Genomic DNA, 18,904 nt, shown 5'->3' with positions numbered 1-18,904 from the left:
GTTCAGAGAGGACCAACACTCAGGAATTCGATACTGACCTCTTGATTAGCTAACAGTGCAGATTAGGTGGCCTACAGAGTTTACTTAAAGGGTTGAGATAAGTTAAAGCAAAAACAGGACACCACCACCTGCCACTTAGTAAGCTCCCCTCTAGAGAGACACTGTTCAGATGTTCTGTATATACAAGCGCCGTGTGACGTGGGAAGCATCACCCTCATTTCCCAAGGTTGGAACTGAGAAAAGACTGGCACCACGTTCACATGAATGCAGCCAGCATCAAACCCACGGCAGTACGATTTAGAGGGTTACTTGATTTCAGTTGTCTTTGATGCGTATTTTATTTCTCTCCTGGCTTCCAGAAACATGAAGGGCCAGGGCATGGGGAAGAAGAGACTGAAGGAGAGGAAGAGGAGGAAGCAGAGGAAGGCATGAGCTCCAGCAGCAGTGGCTCTGATGACAGCGAAGAGGAAGAGGAGGAAGGAATGGGCAGAGGCAGACATGGGCAGAGTGGCACGAGGCAAGCCCAGCTGGAATGGGATGATTCCATCCTCTCCTACTAGTGCTATGGGCCTGCTGACCAGCCCATGTGCCCCTTTTGTAAAGCCCAACCCAATGTATGCCCAAGCCTGTCACACTAGCCTCTAATTTATGTCGGGTCTGGGAAGGTCATCAGCTTCCTGGAATCTACCCTCTATGTTTGGGGCACTGCCTGTGTCCCAACCATGGGGCACTTCCAAGAGCCCAGTGTCACCACCAGTGAGGACTTCAGGGTGGTTCCATTGTCCTGTGGCCCTCATTTCTTCTGCCTTGGGCTCACCCAGAATCCTGTCACTCACCCAGTCTGCAGAGTTCTGAGCATCTTGTTCTTTTCTGCAGGGGAAAAGGTCCACCTTTAAGCCACTTATCCTAGGCTCAGTGTTTTCGAACTCCTTGGGTTGTAACTCACTGTGTATGTACTTGACTAAATAGCCTTTCTCCACTGACACCAGCAGGTCCTCCCTACGCTTGGTCTCCAGGTTGCTTTCTATAGGGAAGGCAGTGGAATTTCATACGCCCAAATTCTTAGGGCTTAAGAATTGAAAAGAAAGCCTTTCTTGAGACAGAATTGAGTTTCAAGGTAAAAGTTCATAGTGTACATGTACATACACAACCACCACACACACACACACACACAAACCACCACCACCACCACCACCACACCACACACTTCCTATCTTGGGGAGCCTTTCCTTTTACTTCTTTCTGAGACTACATAAACTGGTCTAAAAAAAATTTAAAACCAAAAGTTAGTTGGTCTTTGACCATAAGTAGAGTGTATCCTCATCACAGGGCTTGCTAACAAGCATCCTGACCTGCCTAGAGAAGGTCTAGGCAGGTGGGACTTCCCCATCCAGGGCTATCACCACACAGAACCATAGGGCCCGGGAAGAATTTCACACAGGCACTGTTCAGGTGATGGCTTGGACTTGGCTGTTGCCAAGAGCCAAAGAATGAGCTAATGGGGTGACTCAACAAGGCTTCATGGTGGACAGAAATCTGCTTTGACATGGGGTTGGTATGGCTGGACTCCACCAGAGAAAAGCAACCTAAAGGTTGACAAGGCTGTCACCACCTAGCCTGTGGTCCCTTATCACCTGTTACTGTTTTCTCTTGAGGAAGCAACACCATTTTTCAGATATAGTAGAACAAATATAGGCTCTCTCAGTCTGCAATGAAAGTTGGGAAATTCAACTGCTGGGAATTCAAAGCATATTTGTAATAATAGCAGCTGCCTCTTTTTCTTCTCATAAAAGGGGGAGATGCTTTGAATAGAGGGCAAATATATCAAAACCCTAATTTCTTCTTCTTTCTTCTTATTTTAATAAGGAAGACTTTTCCATCTCCATTCTAACATGGTAACATGGGCAGTTCGTGAGGAGAATTGTTGCTATAGTAACTGGTGGACAATCTTTTGTGGCCTAGAGAATAGCAGGCAAGAATTAAGGCTGTTGTAAGAGTTCCACAAGGCTTTGAGGACATGTTTATTTCAAACACCTTGAGCTCTTCTTTGTTTCAGTCTGTATGGGTCACCCCCAGCCTCCTATTCTGCCCCAAGCCCATCCTGAATTGACTTGGTGCACATCCACAGTTGGTCTCTCATCACATAGCATTCAGGTTCAACCTACTATTCCCCTTGTCATCATCCAAACATAGCATTCAGGGAGTGGTTACAACTGATGTCCTCTACTCTGCTCAGCCCTCCAGGCAGTGAGGGTCCATGCCAGGTCTGTGCAAGCTTCTCACTGGGGAGAACTACCTTATGCTGCTTTCTCATCTTCCAAAGTGTTTTGTGCAAACCTTCCCTTTCTTGAGCCTCCAAGCAAACCTGTGAAATATTTGAGAAATCTGTTATTAGGTATGGGTTTTGTATGTGTGTGTGTGTGATGAGTAAACTGAGCCTCAGAGTCAGTGTCCTGCTAATAGTCAGTTCAGAGGTGCAGACTACACTATGGTCTACTTATGTTCGTATTAACGTGCATTTCTGAGCACCCACTATGTGCTAACTAAGCACAGTACCAGCAGCAGTGGGAATGGGATGAAGCTGATTGAGACAGGCCTTTCCCCATAGAGACCTGTAGAAGGGACACAAACAGGCATGGAAATTACACAGGAGAGAGGAGGAGGAAGTGACAAAAGACACAGGAAGAAAAGGGACACATTTACCAACTCAACCAGTGCCCTGATTTTTCCCTCTTGGAAGAAACTTGAGATTTGATATTCATTGAAAGGAAATAGACACATCTCCCATGAATTACCCCAATCAAATGCCCCCTTTTCTGCCAAGCTATTTCTGCACATTTACAAGGGGAAAATCTACAGGACCAGTTAGGCTTCACAATCCCATTATTTAAATAAAAAGACATTCTTCAGTCAGGCATTTAGGAGCTACTGAATTCTCCCAAAATTATGGCAGTAAAGGGAACACTTTGTATGTTTAAAACCAATCCTTTTTGAATGAGATTTTGATTGCAAATATTTAAGTCTAGGGTTTATGAGAGCACTTTCCTCTGCTCTGGCTTTTCAGTTCCGATTGGGTGGAAAGCCGTTCTTGTGCCCCCGAGCTACCTCTTGTGGCTACATTACTCATTCATGGTTAGGTGAGCTGTTTGGAGTATTAAAAGTCCTTTATGTTTTGTGTGAGGTGGGGGAGGGGGAAGCAGATGGAAGTTGGGAAGCATCTGGATAAGCAAGCAAAGATATGTCATTGCAGGAAGCATTCGGTGGCTGGACTCATAATTGCAGGGGAATGGTGACAACAAGAACCCAAAGCCTTTCCCAAAGCTGAGATGTCTAGATGATGCTACTGGGACCACAGGCTTTTCTCCTGTTCCCAACACTCACTTTGTTACCTTGGGTAAGATGGGGGTGGTTATAAAATAGTAAGCTTCAGCAGGTATCCAGGTGAATGGTAGGTAATAGCATATGCCTCCCATCAGATATTCTGGCCATGAGTGCAAGATACTAATCACACTGGCATTTTCCAGTCTCTGTAGGGTCGTATTTTAAAACCAAAAGCCCCAGATGATCAGGACACTGTGTGACTGCTCAGGAAGAGGTGAGCCGTCAAGCAGAGGCAGACTCAGCCCCAGGAGAAGCAGCTGACTGGTTTGGCCAGAGACCAGCCCATTGCTTAGCTGGCCAAATGGACAACCTGAGTCTGCTATCAGAGCTTGAAAATAGGTAACCAGCCATTCTCTGGTAACCGAGGAGACAGAGAGGAAAAGGAGAAGGAGGGTGAGATCAGAAGAGGCCAGCACATTATAGGCTGCCCCAGTGGAGTAAAGCCATTAAGTCCATTGGAGAAGTCTCTCCAGAAATGCTGACTCTATTGTAACAGATTTAAACAACTTCTGTAAGTCTGACCAAGGCCCCAAGCCACACAGATACAAAAACTGATTTCCGAGACAGCCCTCACATTAGCCATGCTGTGAATATTAACAAAGGCTCTGAATTTAACAAGGCAGTGTGTCTTCCAGGGACCTGAGTCTCTGTGAAGGGGACCACTGCTACTTCCGTCATCCCTCCCCCTTCCTGTGCTTCAGAGATCAACAATCTTTGTTTGGAAACATCCAGAAAAGAAAGACTTAGGGTACTAAGCCATTTGTTCTCTCTGTTACTTGTACTGAACTCTGCCTCAGCACATGAAAGCAACCACTGGCAATGCCCAAACAAAGGGCCTTCCAATTCGTTCCTCCATCTATTTTTCAGTAAAATTGATTTATGATACTGAGGGAAAAAAAGAGGAAATTTGAATTCGTTGAATTCAGTTCATGTCATCAACTTTTCACTCTTTTTATTTCTCATTTCCCACTCAAAACTTTGCCTGCAAGACATCTAGGAAACTAGCCACCAGGCAGATCCATGTGAGGCAGACACAGAGAGCAGCCCTCCATTTCCCAGGGAAAAAAGCAGCTCTATCAGCATGCCATGCCTATCCATCAGGTCCCTAGTGGTTGGTGCCTTGAACTGAACAGCTGGAAAACTCTGGGGTCTTTCGTGGAAGCTCTCTTAGAAGTGCACAGGAGATTGGAGAAAAATGAAAAATAAATAAGTGAACCAACAAAATCCCACTTGTTATTTTTGAATTGATGAAATCAGACAACTATTCCCAAGGGTTGGATGCCTTAGACCCAGGGAACAGGCTAATCACTGAGCACTGACTCCCTCTCCTCTGCTGAGGCAAGAGCTAACTCCCCAGGCTCAGCACCTTCCCAGCAGGGCTCAGTCCATAATGATTTCCAAGCAGAAGTGTTCATTATCTGGGACTGATTTTCATTTCGGCCCTGTTCATGTCTTTGCTCTAAAAATGATCCTAAAGACTTGTGGCTGTTTGAATCAATAGCAACACAATCAGCAGAAAGCCCTGCCCAGCACACTCCAGAATTAACAGTCTTCTTGCCTCCATGACTCAATATTAGCAGCAAAGAAAGGAGTGCTTTTTCTTAATCATCTCCCCCATTTAAATTAGCCAGATAGGCTTTGCAAAAAAAATATGGGAGGGAATAAATTTAGTTCTTTAAAAGAATTTGCCAGTGAATAGTAGATGATGCTCATATAACATGCAGCCTCTGGGGATCCCGGAAGTCTCCTGCATGTGCTCAGGCAGGTTGTGGTGGCACAGGCTCCTCTCTGTGTGCCAGACATTTATCGAGGCTGACAAGCCAAAGCCCTTGGCATGGTTTAATTTTCATGTAACCACTTTGCGTTGTCCAGCTGTAGGGAAAGGAAATGAGCAATGCCAGTTTTGAAGTCAACTCCAGCACCCTCATTTGACTGTCTTTATTTGTTTTACTTTATGCATTTATTCTGCATTAGCTTCCTTCTGACACTGGTTAGAAAGGGAGAGTTGGTTTTACAGGAGCTATGGTATAGAAGCCAAGCTCGACTTTGTCCCATGGTAACAAAGATAGACAGAAATTACCTCGACAGCATTTCTGAGAACAATCAGATAGCTGCTGTGTTCAGTCAATTAGCAGATGGGAGTCTCTGTTTGCAGTTATGTTCAACAAATTCAGGAGGTCCTCATTGAGAACCCACGTGAGCTAGAGTCTAAGCCAGGAGCAGGAGAAGAGCAAATGAATGGCATATAGAGAGGGTCCCTGGTCTTGTAGTGCCAGAGGCTGTCAGAAGCAGTTAGGACGGTCGTGGGCAGAAGTTTAGGGGTATAATATAATTGCTTTACAGTCATCTGTTTTAGCTAAGATGGTAGGGATGATCCTATGGGGTGCTGACAGCCTCCATCAACAGACAGAGCTCTTTGGGGACGTGAGCAATGTGCTCCTAAATGCTCCTTCGATATCATGGTTCAGGACACTTACAGAGGAAAGCCTTCCCCTCTATGCAGAAATAATGACTGATGGCTGAGATTTGGTAAAACCTAAGACAGGAAGTCCTTAAATAGGCGCAGCAGCAGCCAGGCAGAGCAGATGGGTTATGAACAGTGATTTAAGAGGGCATGGGGAGGGGGGAGGCGGCGGGAGGCTGACAGTCAACGCCCAGGGTCTGACCAGCCTCATGTGAGAGTTCATATGTGAAGGGAGGAGCTCTGGAGGCTCTGCGGAGGGAGGTTTGCTGAGCACATTGGACAGCTCCAGTTCTCTGGCTGTGTGATTTGTGGGGTGAGACCAGCAGAAGCAGCACCCGGGAACTAGGGAGGCTTAGCAAGCTGTGCATTAGGAGCAGTCTGGTTCTCGGGCAGGCCAGGGTTTGAGAACCATTGCTGTGGAGGAAGAGACCAGCGTCCGCTGCTAACAAACTGGAGGAAATCACCAGCTCCTGCTGCAGTAAGAGAGGGAAACAGAGCAGGGCCCGAGTTCACACCCTGAAGCAGTCATTTCAAAGGACCTGCTCCCAATTCCAACTTGTCTCCTCTGCTTGGGGGTGAGATGATCCCTGCCCGCGTGCCCCTTCACAGTAGTGAGAGGCACTGCCCAGGAGGGTTGTATTGAAGTCACCCAGCTCCAGGGAGGCCACCTGCCCAGTTCCTGTCCATTGAGTAGCCTCCTTCAAAGCCCCGTTTCATGTGGCAGCAGTCACACTGCAGCAATGAGCCCAGGCCACTAGGAGGCTGCTTTGCTCCCAGTATGCATCCAGGCAAACAGGGTCATTCAAGGACACTCCAGGTTACTGCAGCACTATTCATTTGTAGTGAGACCGGGGAAATGCAGTCACAATTCAAACACTAAATTGGATGGGGAATGGACTGCTTCTCTTGGAAGGACAGTAACCCATGTTACTAAAAGTAGAAAGAGAAAATAACAAAGTCAAACCTGCTGTTTCATCTACAGTGGGAATCTCATCCCTGTGGTCTATGTAGCCTTCAGGTCCCAACCATTGTCCTTTCCTCGAACTACCAGTTACCTGTGGCCTGATTTATGGTAAGATCTATGGAATAAGCACCATAAACCTTCAGCTGGAACTCCTTGGTGTTTTACCAGTCACTGTGCCCATGGCCTAAGTCTAACCTCATTATCAGGATCTCAGAGTCAAGGTCAGAGCTCAGGGCAGAGAAGAGGAATGAAGAACACCCTAAGGCAGGAGAACTAGTAATATTGAGTTTCTATAAACCCAACCCATCATTCTCAGAAAAGTGTCCCTCCTGACAGATGCCACACTGAGCCTCCAAGGACTCCAAAGGGAGCCCGAGCTCCCAAGGATTCCAAAGGGATACCAGCAGAGAGACCATGGTGAAGGCACACATCTCTAAGAAGTCAGAATGTCCCCTTTTCGTTAAGTAGAAGGAAAGGAGGGAAAAATAACAGAAAAGAAAATGTAGGGCATGCCTATTATTTACCTGTGAGAAGACAAGGAAACCAAATAGAGGGAATTTTCTTTTACAGCCCGGCCTCTCTGAGTGAAGTCCCTGCTGACAACACTTCTTTCCCAAGACTTAAGGCTATTTTCTGTTTCCCTTGCACACCAACCGTTTATTACAAAAGTCTCCTAAGGGACAAAACAGAAAGTGATGGAGAGCAGTCCTGGAAAGAGGACTCTGGTTGGCAGGTTTGTCATGCGGGACAAGGAGACAGTTTGCTCTTGGGGCAGGAGATCACATCCAGCCAGGGTATCAGGAGGCCTGAGTGAGTAGTTGAAAGTCACCCTCCAGGAATGAGGCACATAATGCAGTCAACGAGCAGAATATGTGAACTGGTACTTCTGATCTATTGACATGGTTATATCCTGAGGTAGAGCCATGAGCCCAAGAGCCACAGTCTACTTTCCCAGACTTCCCTAGAAAATATGACACCTCCAACACTCCCTACCTCCACTTGCCACCTCCCTAAGGCAAGAAGAGATAACTGATGTGTCTTAGGACCCTGGTCCTGCACTAAGGATGTCACCATGTGTCCCAAGCACTGCATCTGACCCACAGCATGCACTCAACAAATGCTGAATTGAATAGAAACCCAGAGATCACCCAGCCTCAGGGAATGAGTATGGTTTGAAGTTAAGATGCCCTGGTGGAGAAAGACTCCCCCAGCCCTGGCTTTAGCATATCAGCCATCATCTGCAAAATCAGGAGTGGGAGAAGAGTGGAAGGGGGAAGGACTGATGACACCTGACAGGAAGGGACTTCTTTTCAGAGCAATCCTTACCAGGCAGGACCAGTAAGTGTCTCCCCAAAGACAGGAGCAAGCATAGCTAGGCCTTGATGAGCCCCACTTGCTCTACCCTATGGGTCATGGGACTCAGGAAATGGAGCCTTAATTTGTTGATAAGCCCAGCTCCTTGCTGCTCTACCACCCCCTTTATCAGATATACCATGGAAGGAGTCATCACTATGGAGCTCTAATCCCGAAAGTCTAACGAGAAGAGGGCAGCAGATGTGAGAGGCTCCAGAATACAGATGGTGTGGATTAATCACAGGAACCAACTCATGTTGGCTTTAATGTCTGTTTTCTTTTATCTGAGAAAGAAAACACACTTCTGTTATCTGGACCCTCTATACTGAGCATTTCGGAAAGATATGGAACACAAACACATAAATAGAGGATTCTTTTCTCCAACAGAATGAGCTGTCAGAAAAAGAAGTGAAGAGGTTATGTCTATTTGCAAAGGCAGAGAATCAACACATAGGTTTTAGGTCTAGACTCCAGCACCCCTGTGGGAAAGGAACGGGGTGGACAAGAAGGTAGTAGCCTCTGCCCTCTGGAAGGATTCCTTGTGGACCCAAGAGGGTTCAACTGGATCCATGAGTCACATAGCTGAGTAAAATGCATGCATCTGTCTTTGGAGGCAACAATGCATCCATTCTGGCCATCAGGGAGTGCTGGGGTGTGGCTCTCACCACTAACCACTCTCCATGATGCAAAGAGCCCTGGTGGAGTATTGATGGCACTCTCACAGACATACTCCAGAGGGTGGAAATAGAACAAAAGTTTTGGGGAAAGAAAGTTAGACTAGGCACCCAGGTGCATCACTTGCAAAGGAAGGGAAGAGATGTTGACTAAGAAGGTGATAGAGGGGATTAGAAGTTGATTAGGATGATTAGGAGTGACAGTATTGGGAGCAACTAGGAAGCGGGGGTACTGCTCTGTGTGTACACTTAGATTCACATGTCAAAGGAAACATGGGGAGTGTAGCCATGCGAACACCACAGAGGCAGTTACTGCAATCACTTTACAAGTCAGAACCACTTGAAGTGAATGACCGATCAGGTTTCCATATGATCTGCTCCAAGAAAGAGCTGTTGGTGCCCTGAGCTTGACAGGCATGGCTGGAGATGGGAAAAAGCCAGGTGGAGAATAGAAAGAAGAAAGCATATATAGAAGCTGGCTGTACTAGAGTGGTGCTTGTTATGTTATTGCATGGCATTGTAATGTATGTAAGAAAGAGTCATAATGATGTGATGGGACATTAGTTTATGGTATTAGAGTATTAAGTATAAAATATCAGACATAACTGAGTGAAGGGAAGCTGATAATATATGTGTATGTGTATATATACATATCTATAATGTGGAAGTGAGAAAAAAAACAGAAAGGCCATTAGTCCCAACAAATTTGAATCCTCCAGAATCCTTAGGTTATTCTTATTGTTATTTGCTTTTAGCTCTCAAAGCCCTGGAAAAAGTACCTGGAACACAGCAGGAGTCATAAACGTTTGGAAGTGATGCACCTAGCTTGTCCCTACTTGGTGAAGACAGATCACTAAACTCCATATTGACTGAGCCATATAGAAGCAGGTTGGCCCCACACTTCTCCTAGCTTAAGGAAGCCTTTGTGAATTCCCATAGCCCATGCAATAATCAGACAGCTGCAGACACAGGGTCTGGTTCTCTGGCAGTGAACAGTGACAGTGTTGCACACAGTGGCTTGCACACATTTAGAACCTATCTGAATAACACCCACAATGCTGTTTCTACTGTGTAGTGTCTGCCCACCCTGCCATTGTCTACGCCTTTCCTTAAGTACATGATAGATACTGTTGAATCTGTCATCTTCAGTCATGATGCTGGGACTAAATATAAAGGTTCTGGGTCCAGCCGATCTCAGGCCCTTCCCTCCTCCCATATCTAGAGATGATGTCATCTTTTAAAAACCTTGGGTGGAAAGCCTGTTTGTTCCCACCCACCTACTCAACCTCAGTTGGGAAAGACCTGAGATAGACAGGCTGCTTGCCCTACTGGAGCCTCTCTGGGGTCCACCCTGCAGAAAGAAAAAGCAACCTCATTGTATGGACCCCCTTCCACCTGCTCCTGACTGGGCAGTGTCCATTAGGTCAGTGCAGCTGGAGTGTCTTTACCTGGAGCCAGCTTCACCTGGGAACTGTCCAGCGCACCCTGGCACACATTTTCTGAGCCTCTTGAGCTGCCTCCAAGAACGAGTCATCTTAGTCTACAAGTGTATTTATTTGGTAACTATGCGGCTGTGTGTGTATGAGTCTGATACAATGCAAACCTTGAAATGTCTTATTAAATGGACTTATGAATTTATAGAAAATCTAATCTAACTTCAGAGCCGTGTATTACGTTGTTGGTCAATAAGGTTGCCCAGCCACAGGGGACCAGAGAAAAACCTTACCCTCCACCCCTTCCCTTGGTACCCTCTCCCTGCCTAATTGACGCACTAGATTCTAACTGATGCAGAGTGAAGGATGCCCAGAGTGTACATGTACATAAGGATTTAATAGGGAAATAACCTCTCGGGAATCGGTTGAGTTTCTCCCCATGGCTGTGATCTTATCATGCCTGACTCCCAAACTTTAAATTTCTAACAATTTCGATTCTTGCAGTTTCTGAGTAATTTGTTAAATGCCTATTCAACACAGACAGATATTTATTTTCAGCCTTGGCTCGTAAATGCCTACAAACTGATTCATGTTGGTGGTCATTATGACACTGTGAATTGGTGAATAAATATGATTTTAGAATTTCACAGTAAAGATGACTGCTGAGGGTTTTTTTATTGTTCGAACATGTGGTGGGATAAGAGGCTGAACACTACCTTGTCAGGGTCAGTCAGCATCTCTGGGGCTCTGTCCTATATCCAGGTGGGTGAGAGAGACATGGTGAATGTGACAGCGATTGACCCCATGAGGCTTCCTTCCGGGTCCCCTGTTATATGAGAGCTGAGCCTGGCGGTATTGCCATTGCAGACAACTAGAACGATGATCTGGGCATTTATTGAGGACCAACGAGTTGCTGGAGCTATGAACCCTAAATTCAGTTATTCTTCCTGGTAACCCTGAGACCCAGAGGAATTGGAGTTCTCTTTGGACCAACAACCAGCTCTCAAATAAAGACTTGGAGACTTATTATTAACTACGAATGCTCAGACCTAGCTTAGGCTTGTCCCACTAGCTCTTTTAACTTGATTTAGCCTATTCTTCCTTTCTTTCATTCTGTATGTCCTACTTTCCTGCTTCCTCCATGACTGGCCCCTGGCATCTTTTTCTTTCTTCTTTGGACCTAAATTCCTCCTCCTACTTACACCCCTTCCTGGAAGTCCCATCTATACCTCCTCTCTCACTGTTGGCCATTCATCTTTTTATTAGACCAGTCAGGTGCTTTATTCAGGCAAGGTAAAACAGCAACACATCTTTACACAATTGAACAAATGCATCACATCTTTGTACGGTTAAACAAATATTTCACTATATGGCCCCTCCCCTCCTGAGCCATTCCCTGTCCCCCCCATGCTGACACAGGTGACACTCAGGGCCACCGTGGCACAGGTGCTCATAGTGATGGGCTCCTTCCCACCATCCAAAGAAGACTGAAGTCCAGAGAACTCCCTCGGATTCTAGATGCTGTCATTACCAGACTCTCCCTCCTAGTTTATTTTTTACTAATCAATCAATCAATTTTTCCCAGCCCAATCACAACTCCCCTCCTCCCTCCTCTCTTCCCACTTTGTTTCCCCCACCCCCCATCCAACTAATTCTCTCTTTCTGTTAGAAAAGTACAGGCCTTCCATGTCTAACAGCCAGACATTCTCCCTCCTAGTTTTACTTAACCAACACAAGGCTAAGCCCCACCCTTGAGTATCAGAGGGAAGGGGGGAAAATTCAAACAAAACATATTTGGGCAGCTGGAGAGATGGCTCCGGGATCAAGAGCACTAGGCTGTTCGTCTTGAAGACCTGAGCTCTGTTCCACATGAAGATTCCCACATCCAACTGTAACAACAGTTCCAGGGGAGCTCATGCCCTTGCCTGGCCTCTACCAGCACCAGGCACATACGTGGTACACATGCAGTCATGCAAGCAAACTACCCATACACATAACATAAGAAATAAATACTTGTTAATGTCCTCAGACATTGTATTAGTGTGTTCATCTCACGGTTAATACAATATCTGACAGGGACAACTTAAGGAAAAGGGTTACTTTGGCTCCCAACTTTGTAAGGATCAGAATCCAGTCCCATGTACCTGGGTGGGACATTGGGACAGCAGGAGCTTCTGGCGGAGAGATGCATACTTTATGACCAAGAGATCCAAACAGGAAGTATCCAAAGATAATGCAACTCTAAGGACACACCCAAAGTGAGCCACTTCCTCCAGCTCAGCCCTACAAATTCCCAGAGTGTCACCCAAACAGTGTAAGCATCTGGAGTCCCAATCATTCAAATAATGAGAGTGGGGGTCATTACAAATTCAAATCATAGCAAGACACTGAACATGACAAGCACGCTGCTGCATGTCACAAGAGGCATTCTTGCTTTCCTAACCCCTTGTGGGCACCCTCACAGGCCCCATCTGCCTTCTCCCCGGTCCCTTGCTAGCTCTCTCTCTCCTTCCTTCTCAGGTGGATGTAAAAAGGATGTGATTTTTTCTTTTCCCTAGGAAGAGTGTCTTTATCATCCTCCCTTCCTCTCTTGGTATCCAACAAAACCCACCCACCCCCACCTTCCTACACCACAGTGCAGATTCTCACACGTACAGATAGATCACTCATACCCTCAGTGTTTTTTCCCACTTGATGTTAAGCCAGCATATTCATCATTCTAAATTGTACTTTCTCCTTTTCATCACAGAGTTAATAAAGAGACAAAGAAGCCTTGATCTGATAAGTGGCCCTTCATTGGTTCCCCTTGGTAACTTGCACACACGCCCCATTCATGGCCCTGTTTCAAGGTACCTTAGTAAGATCACTTCTTACTTCCGACACCATTATCCCATGGCACTCTTACTGACCTTTCATTTCATTTGTACAGTGTTGATAATGGAACCTTACTTACAGCATTCTTGTGATGATTAAATGAGATAATGCCTTTCAATTGTCTGCCACAGCGTTCAGACCTTTGGGTACTCACTAAGGAAATTTCACCATATCCATTCAACACTCTAAAGTAAGTAATAGTGTGGGTCACACCCTCATCCACCCAGATCTTCCTACACTCTCTCACCGAGTGAACTCATTCATTCACTGGTGATAGGTGCCCTTCTCGCCCTCTCAATGGAGACTGCAGAAAGGGAGGAAAAGTAAAAGGCCAGGGGGGATGATGTACACACATTTGCTAAGGATTTATTTTGGACCAAGACTTCACTGGTATTTTCCAACTTAATTGTTCCATCCAATGACTTCAGGAGAAAGAACCTTCATCCCTGTTTCATAAAAGAAAAGGTTGAGCCCAGAATGACCAGGTCTCCTGCCCAAGGCCACACAGTTGATGATACACAAACATGATGTTGTGAGTCCTGTTCTTGTCCCACCAAGCCAAATACCTGCCCATGCCAAGGAATACCAGTTTTTGAGTGTCAAGTGTTGCCTCTGCAAAAGCCAAGCCTGCAGGTGCCAGGCTGGTAACAAATGCCGTTTCCCTTTCTAGAACCTTGGACTAAAACCAGCACCCCCAAATGCCAGACACAAGCTGAAAACCCCTAGTTACAATAACTACAGTTTCAAAAGTAAAAATTGTGTTAAAAAATGTAAGCCAAGGGGTGACTAAGAGCCAGTGGGGATCACATTATGTGAAAATATGCACATAGAAACTAGGGCAAATGTGTCTCCTCTCCCATAACAGTGACACCAGAAAATCGTCTCCAGGGCCTCTGTAGACCTCTACATCCTGAAACCTACAAAGGTCCAGGGGACACATAGCAATGTGGAGCCTTCACTGACTCACCTAGTCATTGCCCAAAGGTGACCACAGCTCCTTACAGAGAGTCTGGATTCACAGGCTGATGAAGGAGAGGCACAAAATCAAATGGTCTCATAGTAAGTGCATAGTCGCCCTTGCTGTGAAAGCTACAAAGGAGGCACAACTGGAGCCATGAGTGACATCTGTGGAGGAATACATGACAGTTCACAGACTCTTAAGATAACAGTGGGTCTGAGCCTCTAGATGCCTCCAGCAACCGCCATAAACTAGGTCATGATGATCTGGAAGGATCTTTGCCTTCCTTTCTCTATGTTTCTTCCCTGAAGGCATTCATGCCACGCTCTTCCTGTGACTCTTCCAGGGCAGTCTGTCATGTCTCACCTGGTTGTCACCACCTGAACACACAACAGTGAGTGTGTGGTGTGGGTATGGGAACCCCCCCACCTGGGCATGGGTTTTATTACTCAAGGCTATGTTCCTCACCTGCTGAGGTCGGCTCCATGACCTCAACCCCATGTGAAACTGAAGTGCATGGCTCCTGACACTTTCCATGGGCTGTACAGAGCTCCTCCCACAACTCTCATCTTGTGGGATTCTGCAGTCCCAGGCTTCTCCGTGTGTTCACCAGACTTAGCTAAACACAAGGATATGGATAGTGAAACTCAATCACAAAGAAGCAGGCTGCTTTCTGGAAAATGTGGCTATTTATCTATCGTACAGGTGATGGACAGCCCCGAGCTGCCACTGACAAGACTTTTAGATGCTGGAAAGACTGCAATGCGCATTTTCCTTTTGTGAATAAATGATAAGTAATGTTTCACTTTATACAAATACATCACTCTGTCACTTGGTAGGAGCGCACTAAAAGACTCTCCACGCACACTCTGTCTTCCCAACAGCTGCTAGAACGCGATCATCAAAGCTAACTTCTAACACATTTTGACCCAAACACAACCTGAAGCTGATTCTCTCACTCACAGGGGCCTCCCACTCAGGAAACGTGTTCCATGTAGAGCAGGAACAGAATTCTCAGTAGCAAGATCTCTGGTGAGGGATTCCACAGATGAGTTGTGTGTGTGTGTGTGTGTGTGTGTGTGTGTGTGTGTGTGTGTCCAGCATGTGTGGACCAGTTTTTGCTGCCAGATTTTCTCAACTCATTTCATAAATATTGTGTCTAGACTCAAAAAGGAGCGAGGTGTTCATGAGTGTGCCTCTCTGGCTGCAATAAAGACACACCTCGGCAAGAAAAATAAGTGTAAGGTAGCAGTTTCCAAACTGTTTGCTGGCTGGGGTGAGGGAGCAGGCTGGACCTGTTCCATCACCCTACACCTATACCTTCCTACACTGGGAAGGCAATTCGGGCTTCTGCAATAAGGGCCTCTGGAGGCTTGGATCTGTACATAGGAAGTCTTAACCTGAGACAGGTCTCTGAGAATGTATTCTCTTGACTTCAGTGCTCCCTGGGGAGAGATGACAGACTAGCCTGGGGGTTGTCTGCCTCCTGAGTGAAAGGCACAAAAGAGAGACAGCCCAAGGATGCACCACTCAGAGCCATGCCATTTATATGTGCATTGTATGGCTACAGAATTTACATTCTTATATGAAAAATGTTTCTCAAAGGACATCAGTTTTGGGTAAGATCAAGGCCTTCGGAACAACCATAGAGTTGTTAGGTTCTGATTTCCAGAAGTCTTGTGACTAACACATCAGAGAGGTAAGACTGAGGAAGTGGGGAGAAAAAGGGGGAGCAGGATAAATGGGTGGAAAGAGACTGGGCTGCAGCAAAGCCAGCTCCCTCCCCCTCTCTTCAGTTTCTTTATGTAAATCCAACTGACTACAAAACAGAAGTTACAACTCAGAAATGGTGGAAGATACTCTAAGGTTTTGTCAGCTTAATGATAGCAGGCACACATACACACACAGTTGTTGGTTTTCTGTTGCTTTTTAATTAGCCACTCTCAAAACTCAAGTTAAAAACTACCTGATTATTATGTAATCCAAGTAATCATTCAAAGTTATCACAAAGAGCTGTGCAAGTGTGTGTGCGTGAGACAAATAGAAAGAATGAGGAAATGCGATGAATTAAAATCTAGATGCTCTAAACAGGAATCCACACACCTAAGAGAGATGGTTAAATGCTTTAGACATGATTATCAAACTCTATGAGAGATTGTTCACCAGCTAAAAAGAGACCACAATGGTTCTTCAGAACCCCATAGAAAATAGGGCAAAGAAAATGACAAGATGATTCACAGAAGGAACCTGAGAAATTAAAGCACACAAAATATACTCAATGTCACTGGTAATTTTACAAATGCAAATTGGGGCAACCTAGAGAGACAGTGGTGAAAATGTTGGTGAGGCCTAGAGACCCTTGTGCACTCTGATGAGAACATAGGCAAAGACAATGGTTACAGAAACCCAGGAGCTCCCTCTGAGCAATCCCTAGAGACACTTTCATAACAAATAGCATGAAGGTGCAGCACCCTTTGCTATATCAAGGAATCTGGGCAGGTAGGTAATGAGTAGGTAGATAGAGTGGGCTGTGAGTGAAAAAAGTCTAGACTGACACAGAGTGGCAGTTCAGTACATGGACTGGAGAGACATGTGACTCCATGCCTCCAAATGTCAGGCACAAGCAGCATTTGCCATTAACTGAAGATTAGAGACTTAAATCAGCTGGGTGACAGCTGGGTCTTCGCCAAACCACCTCCACTCCTCTTTCTTACAAGCTTTTCACAAGAGTTGTGCTTGCCACAAAGCTGCCATCTTCGTGTGGAACAAGGGAACTCTAGACTGTGGGGAGTCATAGAAAGGAGGCCAACCATTCCTGAAACTGACCCAGCAGGGGGGGCAATAGTCTACAGAGACACTTGCCCCTAGCCTCCCCTCTTGTCATCAGGCTGTTGAAACAATGAATCTCAAAGACTTAATTTCCCTGAAAATCTCATGCTGGGGGAGGAAAAGGGAAGAGGCCTTCATGCAAATGAGGGAAGAAACGCATCTCCCAGGAAGAGATTGCACTTGGTTTTGACAGCCAATGAAACCCCCCTTGTAGGCCAAAAAAGACCTAAGACAGCTGTGGACCAGGAACAGGTGAGAGGCGCACCTTGGCCCTTTGTCCTCTATTTAAATATATATCCTCTATTTAAATCCATCTCAGTACCCCAAAGACACAGTGGCCACTGGACCCCGTTGCTTCTCTTCCTAATGTGGCCACAGTCAACAAACCTCCCTCCTTTCACTATTGTCTTTTTAATTAGCATATTGGGACCAGTGACCACACCTAGCTTGTTGGAGCTGCCAGGCTTTCATCCTAAAACTCCAGTGGTACTCCTAGATCTGCCTTCAGAAGCTTCCTGTGAATCTCTTTCCCCCTACTGGCCACAGATTAGCTTGTGGCCTTGGAAGGAAAAGATGAATAGTCTTATGGAGAGCCACCTGGCTGTGGATTTCACACAACCAAGTCCCTAAAGAATCAAGACATTCTTCAGGACAAAAACAGACAGGCAACAATTTGGAGTCTGGTGATGGTAACCATGGTGCACTGGATTTATATTACAGCCTTTCCTTGGATAAGTCTGTTTGCATCTGCCTGATTTTCCCTGCCAAATCACCCAAGAGTCCTTCTCATTTTCTGCAAAATGTAATTATGTGACACCTATGGAAGATGATCAGATTGAATCTGAAAACAGTCTAGCAAATTCTCTTTATAGAGAAAAAAATAGAACAGGAGACAAACTATAAATCACTTTAATGTTTGAATGCAATATTTTATTAATTCTTTGAAAATTTCATACAATGTATTTTGATCATATTCAACCCCCTTCCCAAAATTCCCAGATCTAACTCCACCTCTCTAGCTCTCCCCACCCCCATTCTATGTAACTTTTTTTTAACAAAACACTAAGTCCAATTTGTGTTGCTCATATACTCCTGAGTATAGAGCCAAATGGAACATAATTGACCTACCACATCTTTAAAAAAAAAAATCGACTCTTCCTTCCCCATAAAGCATCAGCTATGCATAGCTGCTCTACTCTAGAATGTTGCCCTGTGAAGGCAACCACAATCTCTGTGGGTTCATGAGTGCAGAGTCTTGTCATGTCTAGAAGACACTGTTAAGCTTTGGTCTTCCCAGCCTCTGGCTCTTAAAATCTTTCTTCTTCTGTAGGAGGAGACTTAGGACTGTGCCATTAGCCATGCCAGGCACTAGAGGCGCATATGGATATGGTACTGATAGTGTGGGTCACCATGCCGCTAGCCACACCCACTTTGGGCAGGACTAGAGACTCACAGGCTGTGATAATGAAAGGGCGGTGAACTACACCACTAGCCACTGCCCACCACTGTTCCCACTTCTCTCAATTGTTCAGAAATATTAGTTGGCTGTCATTGGCAGACAGATGGATTCTTGAGACATTCCCTTTCCCACGGAAACATATTCTCTCATATTTTTGATAAACCTGTGAAGTTAGTGCTTTGCAATGTATATACATTCGATAGAACAATTAAATTTTTAATTTTAAAATGATGCTCAGAGATTATAAATGGAGAAGTTGATTACAGGTAAAGTTTCTCCTGAATTTCTAATATGAAGCATAGAACCCCACTTTAAATAAGTATTTCTCACTCTGAACTCTTGGGGAAGGGTCTAGGCCCTGCCCTATATGAAATGACAGACTATGGACACCCCCATGGAGGGCCTCACCCTCCCTGGGGGAATGAGGGGATAACGGGGGGGGGGGGTTGGAGGGAGGGCACGGGAGGAGGGGAGGGAAAGGGAGAGGGACCTGGAACTGACTTGTGAAGCAACCT

At 45.6% G+C, this 18,904-nt stretch overlaps 1 protein-coding gene and 1 long non-coding RNA gene across 4 annotated transcripts in view; one reads left to right on the top strand and one right to left on the bottom strand.

The window, feature by feature from the left end:
• The window catches only part of Clstn2 (calsyntenin 2), a 565,401-nt gene extending 554,478 nt beyond the window's left edge, over window positions 1-10,923 (top strand). The window contains exons 17-18 of one of the 2 annotated variants that reach the window (XM_040740356.1): window positions 360-517; window positions 9,592-10,923. In XM_040740356.1, coding sequence (XP_040596290.1) covers window positions 360-517; window positions 9,592-9,652 — 219 coding nt within the window. In that variant the 3' untranslated portion in view covers window positions 9,653-10,923. Of the gene's footprint in view, window positions 1-359 lie in introns of both variants that reach the window. The other variant, XM_040740357.1, reaches the window with a different exon arrangement.
• The window catches only part of LOC110342865, a 118,679-nt gene that overhangs the window by 38,771 nt on the left and 61,004 nt on the right, over window positions 1-18,904 (bottom strand). The gene's annotated exons all lie outside the window — the stretch shown is intronic.

Source organism: Mesocricetus auratus, unplaced genomic scaffold, assembly GCF_017639785.1.
Source record: "Mesocricetus auratus isolate SY011 unplaced genomic scaffold, BCM_Maur_2.0 Super-Scaffold_100691, whole genome shotgun sequence".
In the NCBI taxonomy this organism is placed as follows: domain Eukaryota; kingdom Metazoa; phylum Chordata; class Mammalia; order Rodentia; family Cricetidae; genus Mesocricetus; species Mesocricetus auratus.
The sequence above is the reverse complement of the archived record's forward strand: the minus strand, read 5'-3'. Positions and strand labels throughout refer to the sequence as shown.